The sequence below is a fragment of the Eucalyptus grandis genome, chromosome 10, assembly GCF_016545825.1.
Source record: "Eucalyptus grandis isolate ANBG69807.140 chromosome 10, ASM1654582v1, whole genome shotgun sequence".
Taxonomy (NCBI): Eukaryota; Viridiplantae; Streptophyta; class Magnoliopsida; order Myrtales; family Myrtaceae; genus Eucalyptus; species Eucalyptus grandis.
This window is the reverse complement of record NC_052621.1, coordinates 34,654,633-34,678,645: the sequence shown is the minus strand read 5'-3', so window position 1 is coordinate 34,678,645 and position 24,013 is coordinate 34,654,633. Positions and strand designations below refer to the sequence as shown.

Genomic DNA, 24,013 nt, shown 5'->3' with positions numbered 1-24,013 from the left:
CGCACTGGGAAACCCGATAATGACAACAATCCTGTAGTCAGGGAGATGGTGAAAACAGCGATGATCATAAGAAATGGTTACTTTTCTGACAGAGTATCATGCCGAAGCCTAATATCTATATCAATCCCATATCGACAGTAAAATGCCAAGCAAAAGTTCCTCCATTTTATGTGAACTGCGTGTTTCATTTTGATTTCCCCATGATGGCAAACAGGGCATTATAAATTAGCGAAGCGATGGCATGAAAAGCTATGAACCAAAACTTACTTTGTAATGATATAATCTCTCATGCTTCTTTGTATTGAGACAAACCACAACGGCACACAGAGAAGACAAGCCGGTCTAGATATGCAGATCCAGCAAACGTACAAATCATCCACATACAAACGATCAATAATTAAATGCCGCTCGTTTGAATTCATTTCAATTAAAAAAAAAATCGCTTTCTAGACAATCCATCTAGAATAGGGAATAGGGTATTCTAACAATATTTCTAGTTACTTCGTTCTCTATTTCTATTTGAGACAATTCTTAGGAAAAGTATTTTGTTTCCACCAAACCAAAAAAATATAATATATCAATGCTTCTAGTAAACTAAAATCATCTTTTAATTTTATTAATTTATAGCTATTTTGCTCCAATCTTTCCTATCGAAAAGAAAAAAAAAAAAGGAATATTTAGTTACGATTAGAAATACGCTTTCCTATATTTACCAAACTCTTGTGTCGGAATCAAGGTGCTGGATCAACATTTTCATAGAAAACCCTAGAGGACATTGGTAAGAAATCGGTCGTCTAAGATCAACCTTATAGCTATGCTGCTAAAATTTAGCACACACAAGCAATACAAGAGAAGGAAAATGTCGCACTCGGACCCGCAGAAGAAGAGAACCCATTTTGTATCGCAAGATGAAGCTGAGGATAACGCGCACACAAACAAAGCATGCGACCAATACCAAATCTCCAGTGCAGACGGACAAAACAGCAGAAAAAGCGAAAACGGAAGAATTCGCCATGCCTTCAGCCGAAGTACCTGGGTGGGATCAACGAAGGATCTGCAGAGTCTGTGCAAGAGGAAGGATTTGCAGGGCCTGTGCAAGAGGGGAAATGCGCGAAACTCTGGAAAACAGAAAGTCCTATGATCTCAATTAATGTTTGCGAATGATCTCATTTTATATGCTGAAGGCTCTATTGATCAAATGCAAGTTATTAAACAGTGTCTTGACTCCTTCTACAATGCTTCAAGTTAGAAGGTTAGAACTACTAAATCTAAATTTTTCTTGTTCTATGAATATCCCTCGGCACAAAATTCTCGATGTCAGCACTGTGGGAGGCTTCTCTTTACAAATAATCTTGGCAAATATTTACGAGTGTCTTTACTATCCCTTTAAGCTTGTTTGACAAAAGATTTTTCCGGCAACCTTTGCAATGGTTCTTAATTAATGCTTCCTAATTTTTGCTTGGTGAGTGGGTGAGAATGCTGAATGCGTTTGATGGAAAGAAAGTATTTGTTGTATTTGCGAGAAAATAACTTTTGGATGAATTCCACCACCTAGGCATGGAAGAATGTTCCTGTAGACTTTGAAAAAGATTTTGAAGGTTGACCACCATTGGATTGCATTAAGAACTGCATCTCAAAATACGCAGTCTTACATCTGAGAATGCACTTCCCGTTTATAGATAGACTAAGACATTAAACGAGGAAACTTTTAATTGTACAAACATTAAATTAGGAAATATTAAACTTGGAAACTTTAAATTAGGAAACATTAAACTAGTAGACTTCAATTAGGAAACAAATCGTTTTAACTCAAATTTTTTTTTTTGGTCAGTTTCTGACTCAATTGAATGACCCTTTATATTTCAATCTCTAGGAACTCTATCTCTCTTGCTCTTCATTGAATTCACCGGATCATGTTCTTTACTTGTATAAACATCAGGCTTGGTTAATTGAGTGAGGTTCGAGTTGAGCTTATGAGTCGATTGTCTTCCGTGTAATTTGATGATCCCACATCAACAACTTTATAAGCTGCAAAAACCTAACCCCTGCCTTCATGGTCTATTTTACGATTTTTTTTTTTGTACAAATAAAATTCATTTGTAAAGACATAATCACCACTCTGTCCTGATTCATTCCATAAGCAACAAAAAGAAGGAAATCTGGGGAGTATTGCTAAGCTAAGTGCCTTTTTTACAACAGTCTGCCATTGATGATTAATTGGCAACCAAAACCTACACAATAAAAGGACATGCGGCAAATTTGGGGAATGTATCTCAGACAATAAATGTGGACACTATTTCTCTCTTCCAAAAAAGGAATGATACATGAAAACAGACGTACCAAATGGTAACAAAAATCAGACAAATCTCTCTCCATAAAGCAGACAAATCTCTCTCTCTCTATATGCATTTTTGGGAGCATCATCAAGCACGTCCTTTACATCAAACACTGAAAAAAGCCCACGATTTGCCATCGTCGTCCTCAAACTTCAGAGTCTCTCAAAAGTCTTAACAATGGCATCGACTTTTCTCTCACCATACTACTTTCTCTTCTGTCTCCTCCTCCTCTTTTCTACTGCATCACCATCAAAGACATCATCTTTAACCGCCAACTTATCGCCAACGGCACAGGCAGAGATGCTTGTTGAGAAGTAAGTGGATGTAGAAGTGAAATAATTACTTTTATTTTTATAAACAATATTACAAACTCTATATCATCACACTCTCACAACTACTCGTACTTGCTCACTCACTCACTTCACAAACCTCACACGGACACAACTCTCTCACACACCCACTTACTCTCTATTTCTCTATACTTCACGCCACCTACTCCCACCCACTCACACACTCACTCACGTACACACCCCACACTTTACGTACACACTCCACTCACGCTTCACACACACCACACAAGGGGCAAGAACCCCTATTTATAGGGTGTAAAAGGCGGTGAGAAAAATCTGGAGAGAGGGGGGAGAGAAAATTCTGGAGAAAGAGAGAAAATTCTGGTGCAGCAGAGAAAGGGAGAGAAATCTGGAAAAATCCAGAGAGAGAGAGAGAGAGGCGGTGCTCCCATTTTTTTGACACTCCCCCTCACCGACTACTCTCTCTTAGCATGGACATTGTGGTCATACCAAGTTGCCTTCGAAACTCTTCGAATTTTACAGCTCCAAGACCTTTGGTGAAGATATCTGCAACTTGATCATCTGTTTTGGCATACTCCATCTTTATCTCGTCTTGTAATACTTTTTCTCGTAGGAAATGATAGTGCACTTCTACATGCTTGGTCCTTGCATGGAAAACTGGATTCTCCGCTAAGCTTATGGCTGACAGATTATCACAATATATCAGTGTAGGTTGATTTATTGGTTGATGGAGATCCTCCATCAGTTGTACTAGCCATGTACTTTCTTGTGCTGCCATTGCTGCTTCTCTATACTCAGCTTCTGTCGTAGATAATGACACAGTTGCCTGTCTTTTGCTACACCATGACACTACTGCTGATCCGAGGCTAAACATATATCCAGTAGTTGATCGTCGCGTGTCACGATCTCCAGCAAAGTCAGCATCGCAATGGCCTACAACTTCACACGATGCTTCTTTCTTATACAGAAGCCCAAAATCAAATGTGCCCTTTACATACCTTAGTATGTGCCTGACTGCATCTAAGTGGGGCCTTCGCGGCTTCTCCATGAATCGGCTTGCTACTCCCACTGCAAAGGCAATATCAGGCCGTGTTATGGTTAGATAAATGAGGCTACCCACCAATTGCCTGTACATAGTTGAGTCTTCCAATTCTTGTCCTTCAATTGCACATAACTTTACATTTCCATCAATTGGAGTAGAAATAGGTTTGCAATCAAGCATCCCGAACTTGTCTAGGAGGTCTCGTGCATACTTCTGCTGACATAGGAATAACCCTTCATTGGTCTTCTCAATCTCGAGTCCTAGGAAATGTTTTAATTCTCCAAGTTCTTTCATCTGGAACCGCACTGAGAGGTTGGTTCTGATTTGGCATATTTCCTTTTCATTATCTCCAGTGATGATTAGATCATCCACGTAGATTAATACTATTGCAAGCTTGCCATCTTCTGCCTTTACAAACAAGCTCGAGTCTGCTGGGGCTACAAAGTAGCCACTTTGCACCAGAAATTCAGCAATCTTCCCATACCATGCTCTCGGGGCTTGTTTTAAGCCATAGAGAGCTTTCTTTAACTTACAAACATAATCTGGATGAATCTTACTTTTGAAACCATTTGGCTGCTTCATGTATATATCTCGATCTAGTTCTCCATGTAAGAAGGCATTCTTCACATCCATTTGCCATAATTTCCATGACTTGCTTGCTGCAAGTGCTAGTAAGACTCGAACTGTAGTGATCTTTGCTCTTTTGGACTAAAGGTCTCATCATAATCTAGGCCATACTTTTGAGAGAATCCTCGAGCAACTAGTCGTGCCTTATATCTTTCTATCGACCCATCTGGTCGAGTTTTAAGTTTATAGACCCATTTGCAAGATATAGGACGTACCTCTTTAGGTCTCGGCACTAGATCCCATGTTTCGTTCTTTCTTAGTGCTTGTATCTCTTCCTCCATGGCTTTCCTCCATTCCATGCCTTGTGAAGCTTCCTCATACATGGACGGCTCAACTACTTTGACATCTTCAGTCAGCGCCGCATTTGCATATTTGGGATTTGGTCTTCTTTGTCTTGTTGATCTCCTAAGTTGAGATTCCTCCTCTTCAGGTTCTTCCATCTGACTTGATCGGAACTCTTCTGTAGTTCTTGGATGTACACCAGATCGCCATGGGCTCTTTGATTTTTCTGGTGACTGTGCTCTGACTTCTTTTCTTCCAATTACATTATCATTTCCTTCTTCAATTGGCTGGCCCTTATCAATATTGTCATTTTCTTCCATTCCTTCACGAATCTCTTCTTCAACTTGTTTTGAATTAGGTTGTGATGTCCACTAAGATGATAGTTCGTCAAACACCACATTTCTGGAAGTGTAACACCTCCCTGTTGTAGGGTCACAACACTTCCATCCTTTTCTTTGATCATCGTAGCCCACGAATATGCAGCGAACTGCCTTCTTATCGAACTTGTTACGAAGATGGTCTGGCACGAATGCATAACATACACACCCAAATATTCTGAAGTGACTTACCGTGGGCTTGCGATTCCACAACTTCTCATAAGGTGACATAAAGCCAAGCCTTGCTTGAGGTAGTCTATTGATCACATGCGCTGCCGTCTTCATACACTCGGCCCAAAACTTGGGTGGAACACTCTTTGCATGCAACATACTCCTACATGTCTCCGCCAAATGCCGATTCTTTCTTTCGGCAACTCCATTTTGTTGTGGCGTATTTGGGCAAGTAAATTGTCGACGTATCTTCCATTCTTGAAGAAATTTTGTAAAGTCATCTGATGTGTATTCTCCCCCATTATCCGTGCGAAGGCATAGTATTTTCTTGCCTACTTCATATTCTACTTTTGCTTTAAACTCCTTAAATTTGTTTAATGCTTCAGATTTTTCTTTCATGAAGTCGACCCAGACGTACCTGGAGAAATCGTCGATGAATGTTATCATGTACTTTGATCCTCTGACTGACGATTGCTTCACTGGTCCAAATACATCTGAGTGGACAAGCTCGAGAGGCATCTTAGCTCTGAATTTGGACTCTTCATATGGAAGCTGATGTGCCTTCCCATACTGGCATCCAGCGCAGATGACATCTTCTTGGACTTCCAAGTGGGGTAGACCTTTTAGCATACCTTTCTTCATCATCACCTTTAATTTATGGTAGCTCACGTGCCCAAGCCGTGCATGCCACAAATCAGGCGTTTCACTCTTTCGAGTTTTGTCCACGTATGCCATCTGAGCTGACATCACGTAGACAGACTCTAATCGACGCCCCTCCATGATTGGTGTACCAGTTGGTCTCAAATTGCGGTACACTTTAACGTCTTTAGGACCAAACACTACATAATTGCCTGAGTCTGTAAGTTGTGCCACAGACAATAGATTCTTCTTCATTCTGGCACATGGTACACATTTTCAGTTCGACTTGATGCGAACTGAATCGGGTGTCATCATCGTTTGGCCCACATGGGTAATCGGCAACCTTGAGTTGTCTGCGGTGACAACTACTCGTCCACCTTTGTACTCGCACATGTTTGATAGCTTGCCTTGATCTCCGATCATGTGATTTGAGCATCCCGAGTCGACTATCCAATCTTCTTCATAATCAATCAATTTATCACTTACCATGATGAGGGCCATCGCATCTTCTATAATGGAGGAGCTTGCAAGCTCTTCTTGTTCCTCCATTGCAAAGGATGCTTGGAAATCCCACTCTTCTTCGCTATCATTTTCCTTGGATGCTGCGACATTTCCTTCAACTCTTTTGAATCGACAATCCCTGGCAAAGTGATCTACTTTGCCACACGTGTAACACCATCCATTATGCCTTCTATTCTTCTTTTCTTCATTGTCGTCCTTATCGCGGTCTCGATGAGCTCCCCCTGGCCGAGGTCGAGTTCCCTCTATTCGCTTTTGCCATTCTCCATGACTTTTCCACGGTTTGCCATCTCTTGCACTTGCTCTATTTCTATTTTGGCCCTTGAATCCTCTTTTATTACTAAAGAGGGCACTTTCATCCTCCTTAATTGAGACCTTAGAAATTTGTTTATCTAAGGCTTCTTGGTTGGCCAATATATTCTCCAACTCTGTTAGAGTTGGCTCATTTGCCCATCCACGAGTGGCCGTAACGATACCATTATATTCCGGCCTTAACCCGTGAATTATTATTCTTCTCATTCTTGTCTCAGAGATGGCATTCTCAGGATCTAATTTTGAAATTTCTTCGCAAATAGATTTAACTTTAGAAAAATATTGACTCACCGTCATATTTTGTTGCGAGATTGAGAGGAGCTCATTCTCCAGGCATTGTAACTTGGCATCGTTTGTCCTTGCAAACAGTGTCGCCAAGTTATCCCAGGCCTCCTTTGGGGTCGCCGCACTCTTTATGTGTTGCAGTAATTCATCTTCAATAGTTACGGCAAGCACATAAAGAGCCTTACCCGATTTTATATTCCATTTTCTTAATTCGCTATCATTCATGGGTGGGGTGGTGTTGCTCCCGCCAACAATATCCCACAAATCTTGTCCTAGCAAGTAATATTGTATGCGGGTACTCCAATTATTATAATTTGAGTTGTTGAGCTTCTCGATTCCACTTACCGAACTCGAGAAATCCGCCATCGTGACTTGAGTATAATGCTCCGCACTATACCAAGTAAGCCTGGTCCCGAACCAACCAACTTCACAATCCCAGATTGTGCACTGGCAGAACTCCGACGTCCTTCGCTTCTTCGCTCCTTCGCTCGAAAATCCCTGACCGCCTTGCTCACTTACAATGGTCCTCGATCACTGTCTTCGCACGGCCTCCAACGACCTGCTCTGATACCACTTGTTGAGAAGTAAGTGGATGTAGAAGTGAAATAATTACTTTTATTTTTTATAAACAATATTACAAACTCTATATCATCACACTCTCACAACTACTCGTACTTGCTCACTCACTCACTTCACAAACCTCACACGGACACAACTCTCTCACACACCCACTTACTCTCTATTTCTCTATACTTCACGCCACCTACTCCACCCACTCACACACTCAAGTACACACCCCACACTTTACGTACACACTCCACTCACGCTTCACACACACCACACAAGGGGCAAGAACCCCTATTTATAGGGTGTAAAAGTCGGTGAGAAAAATCTGCAGAGAAGGGGGGAGAGAAAATTCTGGAGAGAGGGAGAAAATTCTGGTGCAGCAGAGAAAGGGAGAGAAATCTGGAAAAATCCAGAGAGAGAGAGAGAGAGGCGGTGCTCCCATTTTTTCTGACAATGCTCATTAAAGGGCTTAACTTGCACCCCAAAGAAGCTGTCAATATTAGAACTAGAGACAAAGATTCTTCTTCTTTGGCTTCTGATGGGAAGATCGTTGAGAGGCGCTTTGAGCTCCCAGTTCTCGGCGATTCGGCGTCATCCGTTTAGGACCTTGGTCACCATGCCGGGTATTACCCGCTTCCACACTCCCATGCTGCAAGGTGAGGCCTTGGAATCAACTTCGATAGCCAGTTGTCGATAGCCTCGGAATTAACTTCGATAGCCCATCTCTCTCCCTCTCTCTCTCTGTTTCTTTTTAATTGACAGAGAATACGATTAATAACTAGTACTTAATTAATGTGTTCTAGAAGTGTTTAGATTCATCTGTTACACTTATTTTGTTAGGCCAGATGACAGAAAAATTAATGGGGTTATCAATGAAACATGATAAAACGAGAAGTTCAACAGAATTCAGTCAGTAAAATCCGCCAGGAAATATTCTTTCTTAAATCCGTTTCTTCGATTTGCGGGAGCCAAACCAAGATTCAGCTCGTTATAATTCATCAAGTTCTGGTCACGACTCTCTGTCCTGTCTTTTGTCCAATTTTTTAGGATGTTCTACTTCTTCTTTGACTCACGGAACAGCGCAAATGACCCGGTAGTCATTTGGTTAACCGGAGGGCCTGGATGTAGCTGTTCATTGGCACTGTTCTATGAGAACGGCCCTTTTCATATTGCCAACAACTTGTCTCTTGTGTGGAATGATTATGGGTTGGGACCAGGTGAGTAAGTGACAATTTTGTACAGATCATAGCATTATTAATCATGATTTAATACTCCAAAGAACGTTGCGTCATTCTTTGGATTTTTCTCTTTGCTCTATTATTATTATTATTATTATTATTATTATTATTATTATTATTATTTTGAATTATGCAACGTAAGCGTTGTCCTCCTACTCTTTTCTGTTGTGTTTTTCCTTGACATTGTCGCGTATGATGTTGGCCTAGTTCGTTTGTTTTAGCATTCTTTTTCGAAAAACAGTTGCCAACTTCTTCTGTTGCTTTCGCCTTCAATAGCTTGCTAACAAACATGAAACGGAATTGCGATCATGGTCAATAAAATTAATTATCGAATGAATAAGCAATACGTATCTTATTAAATTAAAAAGGAAATTCAGACAACGAAAAAACATATGTTATTGATGAATAAACTATCTCTAGTTTGAAGTATGTTACATTTCATGCTTTTGTTAATGTTTTTCCCCTCATAGGTGTCGAATCTCATCTTCGTCGATCAGCCTACTGGAACTGGTTTCAGTTACTCCACTGACGAGCGTGACATTCGACATGATGAGCAAGGTGTCAGCAATGACTTATACGACTTCTTGCAGGTGTACATGAGCTCATTGATCATAATCTGATACTAGATTAACTACATTTGTTTTTACGGACGATCCAATTTTGGATTGGATACTTTTCAAGTTTAAGAATTCAAGCATGTGATAGACTAACCTCTCACTGCAATGTTCAGGCGTTCTTTGCAGCGCATCCTCAACTTGTCAAGAACGATTTTTACATAACCGGAGAATCATACGCTGGGCACTACATTCCTGCTTTTGCTGCTCGTGTTCAGCAAGGGAACAAGGCAAAGGAAGGAATTCACATAAACTTAAAGGTACTTCATGTTTGTATGGTAATTTTTTTTTTTTTTTTGCTATGACATATTAATTTTTTTTCTTTTTCTTTTGACATAGTTAACTTCTGAATCTCGAACAGGGGTTTGCAATTGGCAATGGCCTAACCAATCCTGAGATCCAGTATGAAGCATACACAGATTATGCTTTAAACATGAAGTTAATCACAGAGTCCGATCATGACAGCATAAACACAATGCTCCCAGAATGCAAACAAGGGATTAAACAGTGTGGTATCTTTTTTGGCCCTAAATCTCTGTTTATGCTTCATTAAAACATTCCGGAAGCCTCTTTTTTATTTCTGAAAGTGGAGGCTTTACTTTTAATCGTTGCAAATTATGTGCAGCTACCAAGGGTGGAGATGCCTGTGAGTTAGCATTGATCGATTGCAACGGTATTTTCAATGAGATCAGGGACATTACAGGGAACATAAACGTATCTATTTTTCCCCTGACAGAAGCTTTCTAAAATTTACGTTTGATTACATGAATTTGACATGTTGATGATTGGCCTGCAGTACTACGACATACGAAAGAGCTGTGAGGGGCCCCTGTGCTATGACTTCTCGAACGTGGAGACACTCCTGAACCAAAAGAAGGTGAGAGATGCTTTAGGGGTTGCGGATATAGAGTTTGTGTCGTGCAGCAGCACTGTGTACTGCGCCAGGATTGGATGAAGAATCTCGCAGTGGGTATCCCCGCACTTCTTGAGGATGGGCTGAAGGTGCTCATTTATGCCGGTGAATATGATCTCCTCTGCAATTGGCTTGGTAAACCCCGATCTTTCAAGTTGGTAGACGCTAGACAGAATCAAACGGAACATTACCTGGCGAATGACATGTCTTTCCTGAAGTTAATTTGTGCAGGAAATTCCAGGTGGGTTAATGCCATGCGGTGGTCTGGTCAAAAGCGGTTTGGGACATCTCCAACCGTTCCATTTGTCGTTGCTGGTGCCAAGGCAGGACTGATGAAAAGCTATGGACCACTTACTTTCTTGAAGGTCTCTCTCTCTCTCTCTCTCTCTCTCTCTCTCTAACAGAAGCGCACATACAGAAATGCAATGTGCGAGCATGCATGCGCAACATAGTTTAAAGATGAGAGAGGCAAATTATAAGTTCAGTTCTGGCTGTGTGACGAAACGCAGGTTCATAATGCTGGGCACATGGTTCCGATGGATCAGCCGAAAGCTGCTCTACAAATGCTAAAGAGCTGGATGGCAGGCAAAGCCGCCATGGCCGGTGCAGATAGCGAGACTGATACTTAATGAAATGAGAGTGCTCACAGTATCCCAACATTTGAATCTTGTTCATATCCAGAAATACAAGATACAAGATGAGTCCTGGGAAAGTGGAAACAAAAGGCAAAGAATAAAAGACATTCATTTGTTTAAGTTCGTCCAATGCTACACTGGCGCGTTACATTTCAAAATTCATTAAATCGAAACAAACTTCTCCAAGTGCGTAAGGCTGACCAGTTGGCCCTGCATAACTTGTAAAAATGATTCCGAGTGTGGCGCATAACATGCCTTATCTAGCTACAGAGGAAGAGTTGAGAGACTGGACGGGGCACACATCATGCTCATATAGATAAACAAAAATTAACATGTGAAATTCGACCTGTTATACAAATCCAGAGTGATCTGCAGGTTGTTTTTTATCAAGGAGGAAAAAAAGAACACGGTGACAAAAACAAATGAAAGAATGATGTCATCTGACGCTTCTCTTTATGGATAATCTCAACTCCTCTACTGACTTTAATTCAATAATCTTTCTCTTTTGTCTTCCATTAATACCAAGAATAGAACACAAGCACAAAATCCAAGTGAAAGCAGAAATCATTCAGGAATAACAGTGTGGCCAGGTAAAGGCAAAACTCTATGCCTTGCGAGGTTTGAGAAGCTTCACTTTCTCCCAGGTGAAATCTGGGTCGTCACGTCCAAAATGCCCATATGCCGCTGTTTTCTGATACCTGAAATTACCTCCTCTCATCAGATCAAGATTGATAGAGATCATTCCCGGCCTGAAATCGAAGTTCTCCTTGATCAATGCCAGGATATCCTTGTCTGGAATCTTCCCAGTTTTATAAGTGTCTACAAACACAGATAATGGGTCAGGAACACCGATGGCATAAGAAACCTGCACAATGCAGCGTCGAGCAAGCCCAGAAGCCACCACACTCTTCGCAGCTTGCCTAACAATGTAGGCACCACTACGGTCAACCTTGGTCGGGTCCTTGCCCGAAAAAGCACCGCCACCATGAGCACCCCACCCACCGTAAGTGTCGATAATTATCTTCCTCCCAGTGAGGCCTGCATCGCCATGGGGCCCACCGATCACAAAACGCCCTGAGGGGTTCAGGTGGAAAATCGTCTTGTCGTCAAGATACTGAGGTGGAATGACGGGCTTGATCACATGTTCTTTCAAATCCTTCGCAATCTGCTCATTGGTAACGGTCTCATCATGCTGAGTCGAGATTAGGACTGTATGGACCCTCAGCGGGACCATGGTTCCCCCATCATTACGGTACTCCACCGTCACTTGGGTCTTCCCATCAGGTCTCAGCCAGGGGCATGTTTTGTTCTTCCTCACTTCAGTCAGCTTGGCTCCGAGTTTTGTGGCTAGGACGTGAGTCAATGGCATAAGCTCGGGAGTTTCATCTGTAGCGTAACCGAACATGTGACCTTGGTCTCCAGCACCAATCTCCTCAGGTTTCTTGGTCATATTTCCGTGAACTCCTTGAGCAATATCAGGGCTCTGCTGTTCGATGTTGACTAGGACTTTGCATTTGTCGGCATCGAGACCAACATCGGCCGATGTGAACCCAATCCCTCGGCATGTATCGCGAACGATCTTCTCATAATTGACCTTAGCCTTGGTGGTAATTTCCCCGAACACCATGACCATATTTGTCTTGGTACATGTCTCACACGCAACTTTGCTTTGTGGATCTTGCTCCAAACAAGCATCGAGGATAGCATCTGAGACTTGGTCACAGATCTTGTCTGGGTGGCCTTCATTGACAGACTCTGAGGTGAAGAGGAAACTCTCCATTGCACTGTGAAACCCAATATTGACAACAATTCTGTAGTTAGGAGATGGTGAAAACAGCGACGATCATAAGAAATGGTTACTTTTCTGACAGAGTCATCATACCGAAGCCTAATAATATCTATATCAATCCCATACCAACAGTAAAATACCAGGCAAAAGTTCCTCCATTGTATCTGAACTGCGTGTTTCATTTTGATTTCCCCGCGACGGCACACAAGGCATTATAAATTAGCGAAACAATGGCATGAAAAGCTATGAACCTAAACTCTGTTTGTAATGATATGATCTCTCATGCTTCTTTGTATTGGAACAAACCACAATGGAACACACAGAAGACAAGCCGTTCTAGATATGCAGATCCAGCAAACGCACATATCATCTATATACCGAACTCTTCTGTCGGAATCAAGGTGCTGGGTCAAGATTTTCATTGAAAACCCGGAGGAAAGCTATGCTGCTAAAATTTAGCCCGACCCATGACACACAAGCAATAAAAGAGAAGGAAAACGTCGCACACGGACCCGCAGTGTCCAAGCCATACCTGTCGGTATTACGAGAAAAAAAGAAAAAGAAAGAGCACAATCCCAGAACGAGAACTTGAAATGACTCAAAGATGGTCACAACAAGAATCTTTTAATTCCAAGCTCTCTCCACCAATGAACCACGTTCAACCTCTCGATTCAAGCGACAAGATATGCACCAAATCTCGAGTGCAGACGGACAAAACAGCGGAAAAAGCAAAAGCACAACGATTCGCCATGCATTCAGCTGAAGTACCTGGGTGGGATTAACGAAGGATCGGCAGGGTCTGCGCAAGAGGAAGAACTTGCAGAGCCTTGTGCAAGAGCGAAAACTGCGAAACTCTGGAAAACAGAGGACTCCAGAGATGGTTAAGGGAGGCCTTTTATAAAACGTCCCGCATCCGAAGGGAGAATTTGTTGAAGCGAAACCAAGAACTTGAAACGGTCTTCTCGCTTGACCCGCTCTCGGCCTTTCCATTCAGGGATTTCGAGATCCAGCTTTCTCGTACGAGAATGTTCGGAAGAATATCTTTAGCTGTTTCTTTGGAATTACTCTCGGTATCACTTATCCGAAAATATTTTCAAGAACATAAGCACACGTACATTATAATATGATCAGAAAGTCTGACGTGGACGGTTTAGGAGTGTTGAGATTATATATAGAAAAATTCGTAGGAAAAATCATCTACATGTAATTCTGAAAGTTGGTTTGTTCAACAAAGTAAACACCTTTACAAGACTATGGACACGCTATCATTTGTAAAGTTGGTAATTTCAATTTATAGGTTATCTCATATTAAGTTTGTTAAGAAAATAATGATAGAAGAGGTCGTCCATGTATCCTTTTGCATTGATTGATCCTAACGCAAAATTTGGCAAATATGAACCTAAAAAAATGAACTCTCGATCAATAAGATTTTGAAAAAATTTACATATAGCGATAATTATACAAATGGTCTCTCAACTTTATCCTATCGCGTAACATCGTCCCTGAACTTTTAATTTATTCGATTTAACCCATGAATCTTATTTCAATGTGCAATAATGCGGTCCATAAACTTTTAGTATATATTCAACTAGTTCCTAGACTACATGAAGTTGTTCAATGTTGTCATTGGACTTGAGTTAATAGAAGTAAAATTGAGCATGTATAAAAAGTTTTGGGATCACATTAAACAAATTAAAAATTCAGAGACAACATTGTAAAATAAATTAAAATTTAGAGACTATATTGAATAAATTAAATATTCATGAACGACATTGCACATTGAACTAAAATTTAGGGACTTTTCGTGTCATTTCTTGTACACATATCGGTAAGGACAACAAAATATTGCGAGAAACTTCTTATAAGCAATTTATCCTAATGATTATATTGGAGAAAAAGGCTATATAATATCCATTTTATCAAAATATTAATTGTGCATATCGTCATGACAGGCTGCATATTAGATTAGATGATCGTGAAATGATTCAACCTTTTCTACACCGTTTTCCTAGAAACATTCATCAACAAACGCCGCTACCCGCGATAGCAGAGATAGTGCAGTTACGAACTAGAATCGCCATCATTGTAGATAAAAAATCCCTCAAGTTCGCCATACTGTGGCAAACCAATCAGGGCTTAAAAATGATGAATCCAAGAGGTAACTACATTTTCAGAATGTCTGCAATTCAAAGAACGTGACCATCTGTATATATTTCCGCATATGTCAACAAAAGAAGATTAAACTTCCAAGCCAACGCTCCATCACGAGTTCAGCAGAGGCCGTGTGGATGATCTTCATATATGGAATTCAACGCAATACTGGCAGTGTTACAGAAGAGACGTGCTTTAAACTTACGTACTCTACAGTGTGGCTGACAGATTGTTGCGGGCAGTTTTCATAATCACCCAACTTCCATTTACATGTGTTTGAGAAGTATTGGTAGAAGTTTCTGTCAAAATCGAAAAGGTATCTACATAGAGCCCCAAATAAGAGATAAGAGGGTCAGCCCGAGATTTGTCGATCACAAACCTCAACTCCTGCGTTTCAAGCATAGGGAATTGCAGGAGCCTCTGGTATCCCACCGTGGTGCCGTTGATCACTTGCCTCCACTCTCCTCTGTCGTTCAGGGTCTTAAGATGGAACTGTATAACCCGCTGGCCCAATTGGATCGGCTCTTGCACTTGCAGAACATTGAACTTCACCTTCTCCTGAAACCTTAGATATAATGTCCAATCTGACCGATTCTCCTCAGGTGCCCAATAGCTGTAGATACCCTCTTTGAGGACATTCTCTACGCTAAAACGGGAATTGTTCATCATCCCTCCTCGGGTACTGCTGGCACTGAGAAGAGCACTCTTGGCTAGATTTTCATCGAATATCAACCTCCGAAGCTCATTAAATTCTTGAAGCACTTGTACGTCTTCTTCGGATATGAGACCCAAGGAGTTTGGAGGTACGTTTAGTAACAAGAGACAGTTTCTTCCAACGGATTTGTAATAGATGTCGAGAAGGATTCTTGCAGACTTAGGAACTTCTGATGCATGCCAAAACCAACCGGGTCTGATGGAGACATCACACTCAGCTGGCACCCAGTCCTGCCCGACGGGGTCTCCACTCCTCGAGTATCTGATTTACGTAATTAGCAATTCAGCACCAAGAAGTTAGAAACTTTTCAATGGCTTTTGTAGAAGGAAAGCAATAACAGCAAGAATGGCAGACCTAATTAGATGAAGACATCTCTCTCCTATCCACAACAATCTAACCACCACTTAAGAAACAGAAATTAGGCGTTGAGGAATTATCTTCCATGATGTGAAGTCCCTTGGTAAAGACTCCAGCAGTTTGTCTGAAAAGAAATGGCCTAGCTTTTTTTTTTCTCTTTTAAATAGCTAGAAATGATCACTTATCCAAAAATTGACAAATTCAATCCACTCTTTGCAATACTATCTTAAACTGGTGAGATTGAGAAGGCATTTGAACAGACGAAATTCTCTCACATGAGCTAAAGATATCTTCTTTGAGGAAAGAACTGATTCACTGGTCATTTGACCTTCCTTCTTGCCTTCTAAAACGGATAATAGCAAGCATGCTGAATTAGTAACCTAAAATGGAAGCATCACTCTGTTCCTTTTCTCTAAATGGTACCCCATCAAACTGAGATATAGGACAGAAGCTAGAAATGGAACTCACTGAGGATCAGTTCCACCAATCTTGGCGTTACTCCTATTGAATGCAGACCAGCAAGTCGACCCGGCTACGCCAGCCTCGTCCCCAATCCACCTGGTATCCGGACCAGCATCAGAAAAAATGACGGCCCTCGGTTGGAGCTGGCGGATTAGACTAAACCAACTCTCAAAGTAATAGTCCATGTCCTTCTCTCCCTCACCTTTGGCACCATCTAACCACACCTCCTTTATCTCCCCATATCTGCACAATTTCACAGCACGTCAACCTCAAAGCTTCTCCAGATGGAACAACGAACTCTCAATAATGAGATAATCGGACCAAAACAAGACTTTCCAGTAAAAAAATCTGCAAGCTAATCCAGCTTCAAGCACTTTCCCAAGAGTCAAATGTCTTAACACAAATAAGCACAAAGCTACACAATGGAAAGAACGCAATAACATTGCATTTACTAAGATTACAAGATCAAGTGTATATAATTCTTTAGAAGGACTCAACTCTAAATTTGAATGGAATACTAATTGAGAGAAGCATTCAAATCAACAAAAAGCAATCGATTTACTAAAAGACATTCCCACTGGCAAATGAACAACCAGAACTAGACCAAAACGACTACCCAGAGCACAAAAATGAGCTAATTCCGGGAAAATGGAACGGCAATTTCAAGTTCACCTGGTCAGCAGCTCGGTCATCTGTCCCACGTAGAATTCATTGTACTCCACCGTCCGTCCATACGACGGCTCGTGCCGATCCCACGGCGAGAGGTATAGCCCCAACCCGATGCCGGCGTCCCTCGCAGCGCTCGAGAGTTCCGCGACCACGTCGCCGCGGCCGCCTCGCCACGGGCTCGACCGCACGGAGTAGTCCGTGTACTCGCTCGGCCACAGGCAGAAGCCATCGTGGTGCTTGGCGGTGAGGATCACGCGCGAGAACCCGGCCTGCTTGGCGACGCCGACCCACTGGGCGGCGTCGAGGCGCGTGGGGTGGAAGACGGAGGGGTCCGCGCGGCCGGAGCCCCACTCGGAGTCGGTGAAGGTGTTGGGTCCGAAGTGCAGGAAGAGGGCCATGGAGGCGGACTGCCATTCGAGCTGCCGCGAGGTGGGTATGGGCAGAATCGGGAGTGGCGGAGGTTTCTGCGGCGAGTCAGCGGATCGGACGAGGCAATCGCCAACAGAAGAAGAAGAAAGGAGACAAATTGATAGTGCGAAGATGCTCAAGAATGCATTTGGAGAAATGGGTTTCGCATATCTTGAGGTCATCGTCTTCTTCTTCATCGTTCGCCGATGTGGTCGCCACAGAGAGAGAGAGAGAGAGAGAGAGAGAGATCAGCGGAGGCAGTCAGTCAAGGCGAGTTGGGTGTTGACCCCACCCGATCCTCCATCGGAGAGACCGATTGGTGCATGGTTCCGGCGAAGTCCAAAGCCGATCAACACGTTTTTTATTTTATTTTGTCAGTGATATTCTATTCCTATATTACATTCAGACTTTTACCTGCCTCTTATAGGGCGTGGGAGTCGAAGTCCAATCCTGAAATTTACGCATCCCCCATCCCATCCCCTGAGAAGGTGGGGATTTGAACCTAAAACCGATCAACACGTTGGATAGCAATCTCGTTTCGTATTTGACCAGTCGGTAAAACTCAGGACTTCGTAGATCTACATCTGAGGACTGCGTCGGAGAGGCCTCTCTTCAATAGCCCGAGCAAGGATCGATCGCCGGGACGGCAGATTCACTGTCGAATCCTGTCTTTAACTAATGCAATGAACCAATGTTATTTTGTGATCGAATTCAACTACTGAAAAACAAGAGTGGCATAAGCACGGCAAACTTTTAACCCCATCAAAATTAGATGATTCTTTAAGTCAAAGCAATATTATTTTTATTTTACTCGACATGTCACTATTTGCTTTTTTGACCGGCATACAAGCAGATCTTTAACTGCTCTTATTGATAGCTATGTATAAATTTGAGATTTTTTATATCTCAAAATTTTTTTAGGGTAAATGTATTGTAATTGATATAATTTCGAAATTTTGGTGGCCTTTGCTCGACATATACATGGCAAAAAAGAAAAAAAGACGTGGAGAAGAACGAGTAGTTGGGGTAACTCAAAAGAGAACCTTCCTCCCTAATGTTAACATGGGGTCACATTAAGACCATCCTCTTCCATATAGTAAAGATATAGAAATGTAGTGACAACTTCACTCATTTATCTTGTGCATGTAGAACTCGGTATACTCCACTAGTCGTCCAATATGTTGCGCCAGCACCATGATGAGATACATAAAGGGCACGAACGCACATCCCTGTGGCTTGCGGCTTCCGTGCGACGAACTATACCATATCGAGCAGCCCAAATGTGGCATAAGAATGAAGATTGTCTCATTCATATCGATAAACTTGCACTCGATAATTAGTGTCAATTAAGTAATTAGATTAGAGAAAAATTAAGTAATTAGATAAATTTCTATGATGCTTATTCAACAGCTCTCTTTTGCTCAACATCATATTGAATGAATTCATTTCTTTTTTTTGCCATTTCCAAAGAAATAAAAAGAGTAATTGTCTAAGCTCATGTCCAACTATTGACACCACGAAGGGGGTGAATGTCAACTTCTGAAGGATAAAATGAAAGGGAAATTTTGAAGCTTCACGACAAGTAAAAAGATAATGTTTTATTAAATTGGTCTTGGACGACGATAATTGAAATAACATAGGAAGACACAAGATATGCTCATAATTCCAACTAATTATCTTAGGTATTTAGACCAAACTTTTGGAAATGATTTATTTAAGTAATGTGACAGATTTTATTCAGGTGTTGGATACATTGATTCACTTATAGTTGGTCGCCCTTTGTAAAATAGTTTGGAATGCCAATATTAGTGTACTAGACAACATTAAGATCACAAACAAGTTTCTCGAAGGTATTCATGGCTGGAAGTGGCAAACCCAACACCACCGCAATGCCCTTTTCTCTCCCATCCTTCATAAACAAGCAGCTTTCTCTTGGTGGTTCACCGGCCCCAAACCTTGGCTCTCCCCACCCAAAGTTTGTGGAGCCATACTCGAGCCTTGTCCATGAACTTATTGAAAATGCGCTAACAGGGAGTCGCTCAGAAGGATTAATGTCATAATAGTCGATTCTCGACTGTACGTAATTGTCGGTCACACTCTCGATTGCCTTCTTTATTCTTGTCACAAAAGCAGAGATTGGCTCCTCGATCAACTCTCCCATGGTGCAGAGACAACAGGGAGAGACCACGGCGTTCCCAAAGTACCCCTCGGGCAATGGGGTTGTTAGCCTCGACCTGAAATTGACTATTAAATGAAGCTTTAATTGTTGGTGAAGTTTCATCTTGAGGGCCATACTGCGAACCCGCCACACAAAGGCTGCCAGTGCTACAAAGCTGGTGCATGCGCTCGTTACCTGTTGCTCAAGATGAATAGATTCCCTTTTTGGTGATCAAATATTCATGTAAGGCTTTCTTGATGGTCATATATGTAAATAGATTCATATATTTACAAATAACATGACAGTTGTAATCAATCAAATTATAAGGAACGTGCATGGTAGTGGTCCATTTCAGAATTTCTGGGTCCAATAAAAACTATATTCAGCGAAGAAATGATCTCATGGACGTGTACTTTTAGTTGCCGTCATTATTTAAAAGTCGCAGAGCAATGTATTCAATTGAAAATTTATCTTGATATAGGGTTGGGTGTATTTGGAATTCTTTTGGAACTAATTGTGAGTTGACGTGTATATCATGCAAAAATGTCCATGAATAGCCACCTATCCATTATCATAAGACAGAAATTTACCTGCTCATCTTTTGTGGCCATTCTTTTTAGGGTCGCCAGCTTCTCAGCGTCGAAGTGGAAGGATTTGTATACCAATTGTTGTTCCTCATATAATGCCATGAGGTTTGATACGTCACTTATTTGAACAAATTCGTTGTAAGGACCCGTGATTTGAGGAGGCACCCTTGGTTTTAGGATGGCTCTATCATGACAAGGGACCAGGGATAACGGCTTGCCTCTTGCAATTTCAGCCCATGCGTTCATAAAATTCATTGCCGACACCCCATCTGCTATGTGATGGCTAATTGCAACCCCTAAAATGAAGCCTCCACATCTGAATTTTGTCACCTGTGATTTGCCTCTAAGGTAAATAATATCTCAGCATAAAAAGCAGAACAAGTAAATATGTCCATTAAAGTCTTGCATTCGTAGGAAATCACCGGATTTATCAGTGCAAATGGTTTCAGGGTGGATGCTCTTGACCATACCCTAATCTCTCGACTTCTTTATGGGAAAGATTTGCCTAGGCACGATACCAGGGAATTGATGAATCTCAGTTGAGACTTTAGCGAGACAAGTTTCTACCAACTAGGAAAAGTCACTGTCTTTAATCTTTAGGGTAAGTTAACAGCTGTATGTATATTTATAAGTTGGTATTGGATTTGATAATTTGCCATAGTTTCCTACTTTTAAGGCAATGAGAAAGTTTCTAACGAAGAAGATGCCAAATATTCATTATTTTTGGGCACACGAAGAGGGTATGTCGAAATACTTTTGTCATTGAGAGAGATACAAACTAATTGGAGTAATAACTGAACTTACTCTAAAAATAAGTTTCTGAAGAAGAAGATGCTAAATATTCATTATTTTTGGGCACACAAAGATGGTACATCGAAATAGATTTGTCATTGAGAGAGATACAAATTGGAGCAATAACTGAACCTACTTTAAAAATTTCTCAGGGGCAAGCAAGGCTTGACCTCGCTAGATGTGGCGAGTTTGAGCCTCGCTCTGTCATGTTGAGAAAGTTATTAATTAACAATATAAAAAGTTACTATTTACCATTTAGTTTTTCTAATATGAAAATTACTTGTCATATGAAAATAGAAAATTATCATCTCTCAAATCGTAAGCAAACTTAAAAAATCTGGAACCTAACATCAACTAGTTCAATCAAGAATTAATTCTACCAAAACAAATTCATTATCATATGTAATCGAGAAAACCAAGTAAAACGGCAAAAAGAAGTACTTATGATCTTTAGAAGGGGAACATTGTTGCTTACCTGTGCAGTCAGAAGAGGGGCAACTTCAAGCATATCTTCCATAGGATCTCTGTAAACGAGCTTGCCTAAAACATCAGAATTGACAAGTCTGCTATCACCCAGACTCTCGATTTCACTATCAGTCATTGCCTCCACAAATGGGACTCCTAACTTCTTTTGGCAATCAACAAACAACTTCCCTCGAGAGTTTTTAGCTAATCTCCCTGCAAGTGGATAATAATGAACCAGAACTTTGGCCAAAGATTGCTTTATCACGTCTACCACATTTGCGTCACTCCTCTCGAAAGAATAAATGGATCGCTTCATCGAGGGAAACATTTTTTCAAGGCTGCTTAAGAAAATGGAATCCTTGGGTGTTTCGTATTCTGGGAGGACCACGGTGGGGCTGGATCTTTCTATTATTAGGTCGTTGTTCTTCGCGGATGCCTCCATAGGAGAAGACTGGAAATTTATATCCTGCTCTCTTCTTTTTTTTTTTTTTTTTTTTTTTTGGTCGATAAGAACTGACATTTACTAGATTAACTCGGAGTCTTACATAATACCGATGGAGAAAGATCGGTGCATAAGATATTCCAGATCCTGCTCTCTTCCTTGAGGGGAAAAAAATTGCACTGAGAACTATAAACAAAGTGGTTACATAAAGAGAGGCCACATGTAAACAAAAACGCTATGCATCTTGTAGCTTGGAATGATATCAAATCACATGAAAGAAAAACCATGAGGAGTAGAGGAACAGGAAAAATATGGGGAAGATTATATCCAAAAGCGGTATGAATCTCAAAATGGAGCATGGAGAATGAAACTTCAATCTGGTTCTAAGATTAAAAAATAAAATAAAATGTCACTTCAAAAGCTTAAATTGTTAGACGGAATATAAACCCGTAATTGTCAATCTATGGAGGGCTTCCTCCTGCACGATAAAAATTACACCTTTCAAATACGTTGCGGGTTCACAAGAAGCGTTGCCAATCACACATGTTGCGATACATCAGCCATACATGCCGAACAAATCCTACGTGCACAGCAGGAAGATTTTCAAACACGAAGCTTCTAGTAAAAGCTTCATTTTTGGGACTAAGAACTGACCCTATAAAAGCCTCCCTGACGTTGAGCTTGTGATCGAGGACCGGAAGCAGACGAAGTCCCACTCCTATTTTGTGCCGCCCTCAACAATCTCGGACAATTTCTGCACGGCGAGCACCTAAATCACGAACTGGTACTCAGGTTTTCTTCGAATAGGGTAGAATGGAATCAGATCTTGATTTATTGATTTTTAACAAGGAGAAGTATGCGCGTGTTGCTGGGTGCTTGGTTTTGTCGAGATCTTTGGTATTGGCTTTTACGGCCATTTATTTGTCGCCAAGGGCTGCACACAACGTTGGTTACGAAACCGATTTCAGAGTTGGGGCCCAACGAGGCCGATATCCAAAGAAGCAAGGAGTTGGGGAAGTTTTTATGGTCGATGCTGGACTCTATGAAAGGGAAGAAATGTTCGAGCTCTTAACAAAAAGAAGGAGATGGGATGCCATTCAAATTATGATATGTACATCATGTTGATCAAAGGAAGCTCACAAACATTATTTGGAGATCAAGGACAAGCGGCTTCTGCCTGAGCCTAAAATTGATGAGATACTTCAAGCGTGGGTGTCAAAGAAACAAGTAACAGAAATCGGTACGGTGGAGAATCAGACACATTTTAATCATTTGGATCAAGCTTCCTCCAGAAAACTCAATCGCAAATCTGATTTCCTTTGTCAACCTGAGTAAAAAAAGAGGCTTGTATGCGAAATTGTTGCACCTGAAGGAGGTGATGATTGGCTTCTACTTCCCGCCTAACAATGACCATTTCTATCGGCTTCCATTTTAGACTTTGGTTATTCTTTTGCAGCGAAAAGAAACCATTGCTTGGGAAGTGGTGATTCTTCAAAAAATTGAGTTTGCATATCTTCTGTAGAAGGAGAAGGCACAAGTGCAGATAAGTATATATATTCTAACTTCACCAGAGGATATGGCGTTTTAGTGTGCTTATACATTGCTGGCATGCTTATTTTTTGGAACCAATATCACTAGAGTTAATGAGTTTAAAAAGTATTTAACTTACATTTTTTTTAAATGAAAGATTTGGGAGAAGTAGATACTATCTTATGTATTAAAGCTAAAAATATAATGGGGTTATTCTTTGAGCCAATGTGGTTACGTTGAAAAATTGTTGTTGACATCTAAATTTTGACGATCCAGTCATTTATTTATTGCATAAAAATTTTGGATTAACTTTTAACCCCCAAACAAAATGTTAGAATTAAATCGCGTAGCATATAATTTTAAAAGCATTTTTTTTATTTGTATCAGACTGGTGACAAAAGCTTTAACTGGAGATGTGGTAAATATGACCTCATAATAAATGGGGGCTAAAACCCTTCATTTAAAATCAATAGTAATGGTAACCCAATATTTTTCTAGAACATTACTAGTTACAATGTTTAATGGGTAAGAACAAGCTATTGAATTTGATTGTTTGATATTGACGTAGTCTTGATATAAGAAATCAATATCGTCAGTTTTGTTTTTTATAGGTTGAATTG

General features: G+C 41.0%; 5 protein-coding genes across 6 annotated transcripts; 2 read left to right on the top strand and 3 right to left on the bottom strand.

Annotated features, from left to right (window-relative positions):
- Positions 1 to 8,438: 8,438 nt before the first annotated feature.
- On the top strand, positions 8,439 to 10,067 carry LOC104423378 (serine carboxypeptidase-like 48). Its single transcript, XM_039303028.1, is given in 6 exon segments — positions 8,439 to 8,672; positions 8,674 to 8,685; positions 9,177 to 9,296; positions 9,437 to 9,580; positions 9,682 to 9,832; positions 9,946 to 10,067. Coding segments are annotated over 6 exon segments (705 nt in total). The 5' UTR covers positions 8,439 to 8,516.
- A 59-nt stretch (positions 10,068 to 10,126) lies between these two features.
- LOC120286115 (serine carboxypeptidase-like) lies at positions 10,127 to 10,963 on the top strand. 2 transcript variants are annotated; one of them, XM_039303251.1, is made up of 3 exons: positions 10,127 to 10,368; positions 10,452 to 10,598; positions 10,743 to 10,952. In XM_039303251.1, exons 1-3 carry the CDS (start codon positions 10,333 to 10,335, stop codon positions 10,860 to 10,862), a joined length of 303 nt encoding a protein of 100 aa, XP_039159185.1. In that variant the 5' UTR covers positions 10,127 to 10,332; the 3' UTR covers positions 10,863 to 10,952. The 2 variants fall into 2 exon arrangements, with proteins under 2 accessions (XP_039159185.1, XP_039159184.1); XM_039303250.1 differs by having other exon boundaries at positions 10,127 to 10,598; positions 10,743 to 10,963.
- A 192-nt stretch (positions 10,964 to 11,155) lies between these two features.
- Positions 11,156 to 13,709, bottom strand: LOC104421215 (S-adenosylmethionine synthase 1). The gene is made up of 2 exons (XM_010033100.3): positions 13,426 to 13,709; positions 11,156 to 12,652 (listed from the first exon to the last, which is right to left on the bottom strand). Exon 2 carries the CDS (start codon positions 12,646 to 12,648, stop codon positions 11,473 to 11,475), a length of 1,176 nt encoding a protein of 391 aa, XP_010031402.1. The 5' UTR covers positions 12,649 to 12,652; positions 13,426 to 13,709; the 3' UTR covers positions 11,156 to 11,472.
- A 1,133-nt stretch (positions 13,710 to 14,842) lies between these two features.
- Positions 14,843 to 17,772, bottom strand: LOC104421214 (alpha-L-fucosidase 1). Its single transcript, XM_010033098.3, has 3 exons — positions 17,015 to 17,772; positions 16,349 to 16,585; positions 14,843 to 15,784 (listed from the first exon to the last, which is right to left on the bottom strand). Exons 1-3 carry the CDS (start codon positions 17,614 to 17,616, stop codon positions 15,019 to 15,021), a joined length of 1,605 nt encoding a protein of 534 aa, XP_010031400.2. The 5' UTR covers positions 17,617 to 17,772; the 3' UTR covers positions 14,843 to 15,018.
- A 1,460-nt stretch (positions 17,773 to 19,232) lies between these two features.
- Positions 19,233 to 22,456, bottom strand: LOC120288851 (omega-hydroxypalmitate O-feruloyl transferase-like). The gene is made up of 4 exons (XM_039303027.1): positions 22,011 to 22,456; positions 21,432 to 21,887; positions 20,168 to 20,494; positions 19,233 to 19,772 (listed from the first exon to the last, which is right to left on the bottom strand). Exons 2-4 carry the CDS (start codon positions 21,861 to 21,863, stop codon positions 19,233 to 19,235), a joined length of 1,299 nt encoding a protein of 432 aa, XP_039158961.1. The 5' UTR covers positions 21,864 to 21,887; positions 22,011 to 22,456.
- Between the last annotated feature and the right edge of the window lie 1,557 nt (positions 22,457 to 24,013).

What these genes read in the sequence shown, in the direction of transcription:
- LOC120286115 (XM_039303250.1), top strand. Translation starts at nt 10,272, where the DNA reads ATGAAGAATCTCGCAGTGGGTATCCCCGCACTTCTTGAGGATGGGCTG. An exon ending in GACCACTTACTTTCTTGAAG is followed by an intron (nt 10,599 to 10,742) that starts GTCTCTCTCTCT and finishes GACGAAACGCAG; the next exon opens with GTTCATAATGCTGGGCACAT.
- LOC104421215 (XM_010033100.3), bottom strand. Translation starts at nt 12,648, where the DNA reads ATGGAGAGTTTCCTCTTCACCTCAGAGTCTGTCAATGAAGGCCACCCA.
- LOC104421214 (XM_010033098.3), bottom strand. Translation starts at nt 17,616, where the DNA reads ATGAAGAAGAAGACGATGACCTCAAGATATGCGAAACCCATTTCTCCA. An exon ending in ATGACCGAGCTGCTGACCAG is followed by an intron (nt 16,586 to 17,014) that starts GTGAACTTGAAA and finishes GAAATTGTGCAG; the next exon opens with ATATGGGGAGATAAAGGAGG. An exon ending in ATTGGTGGAACTGATCCTCA is followed by an intron (nt 15,785 to 16,348) that starts GTGAGTTCCATT and finishes TACGTAAATCAG; the next exon opens with ATACTCGAGGAGTGGAGACC.
- LOC120288851 (XM_039303027.1), bottom strand. Translation starts at nt 21,863, where the DNA reads ATGGAGGCATCCGCGAAGAACAACGACCTAATAATAGAAAGATCCAGC. An exon ending in CCCCTCTTCTGACTGCACAG is followed by an intron (nt 20,495 to 21,431) that starts GTAAGCAACAAT and finishes GGCAAATCACAG; the next exon opens with GTGACAAAATTCAGATGTGG. An exon ending in TGGCCACAAAAGATGAGCAG is followed by an intron (nt 19,773 to 20,167) that starts GTAAATTTCTGT and finishes CTTGAGCAACAG; the next exon opens with GTAACGAGCGCATGCACCAG.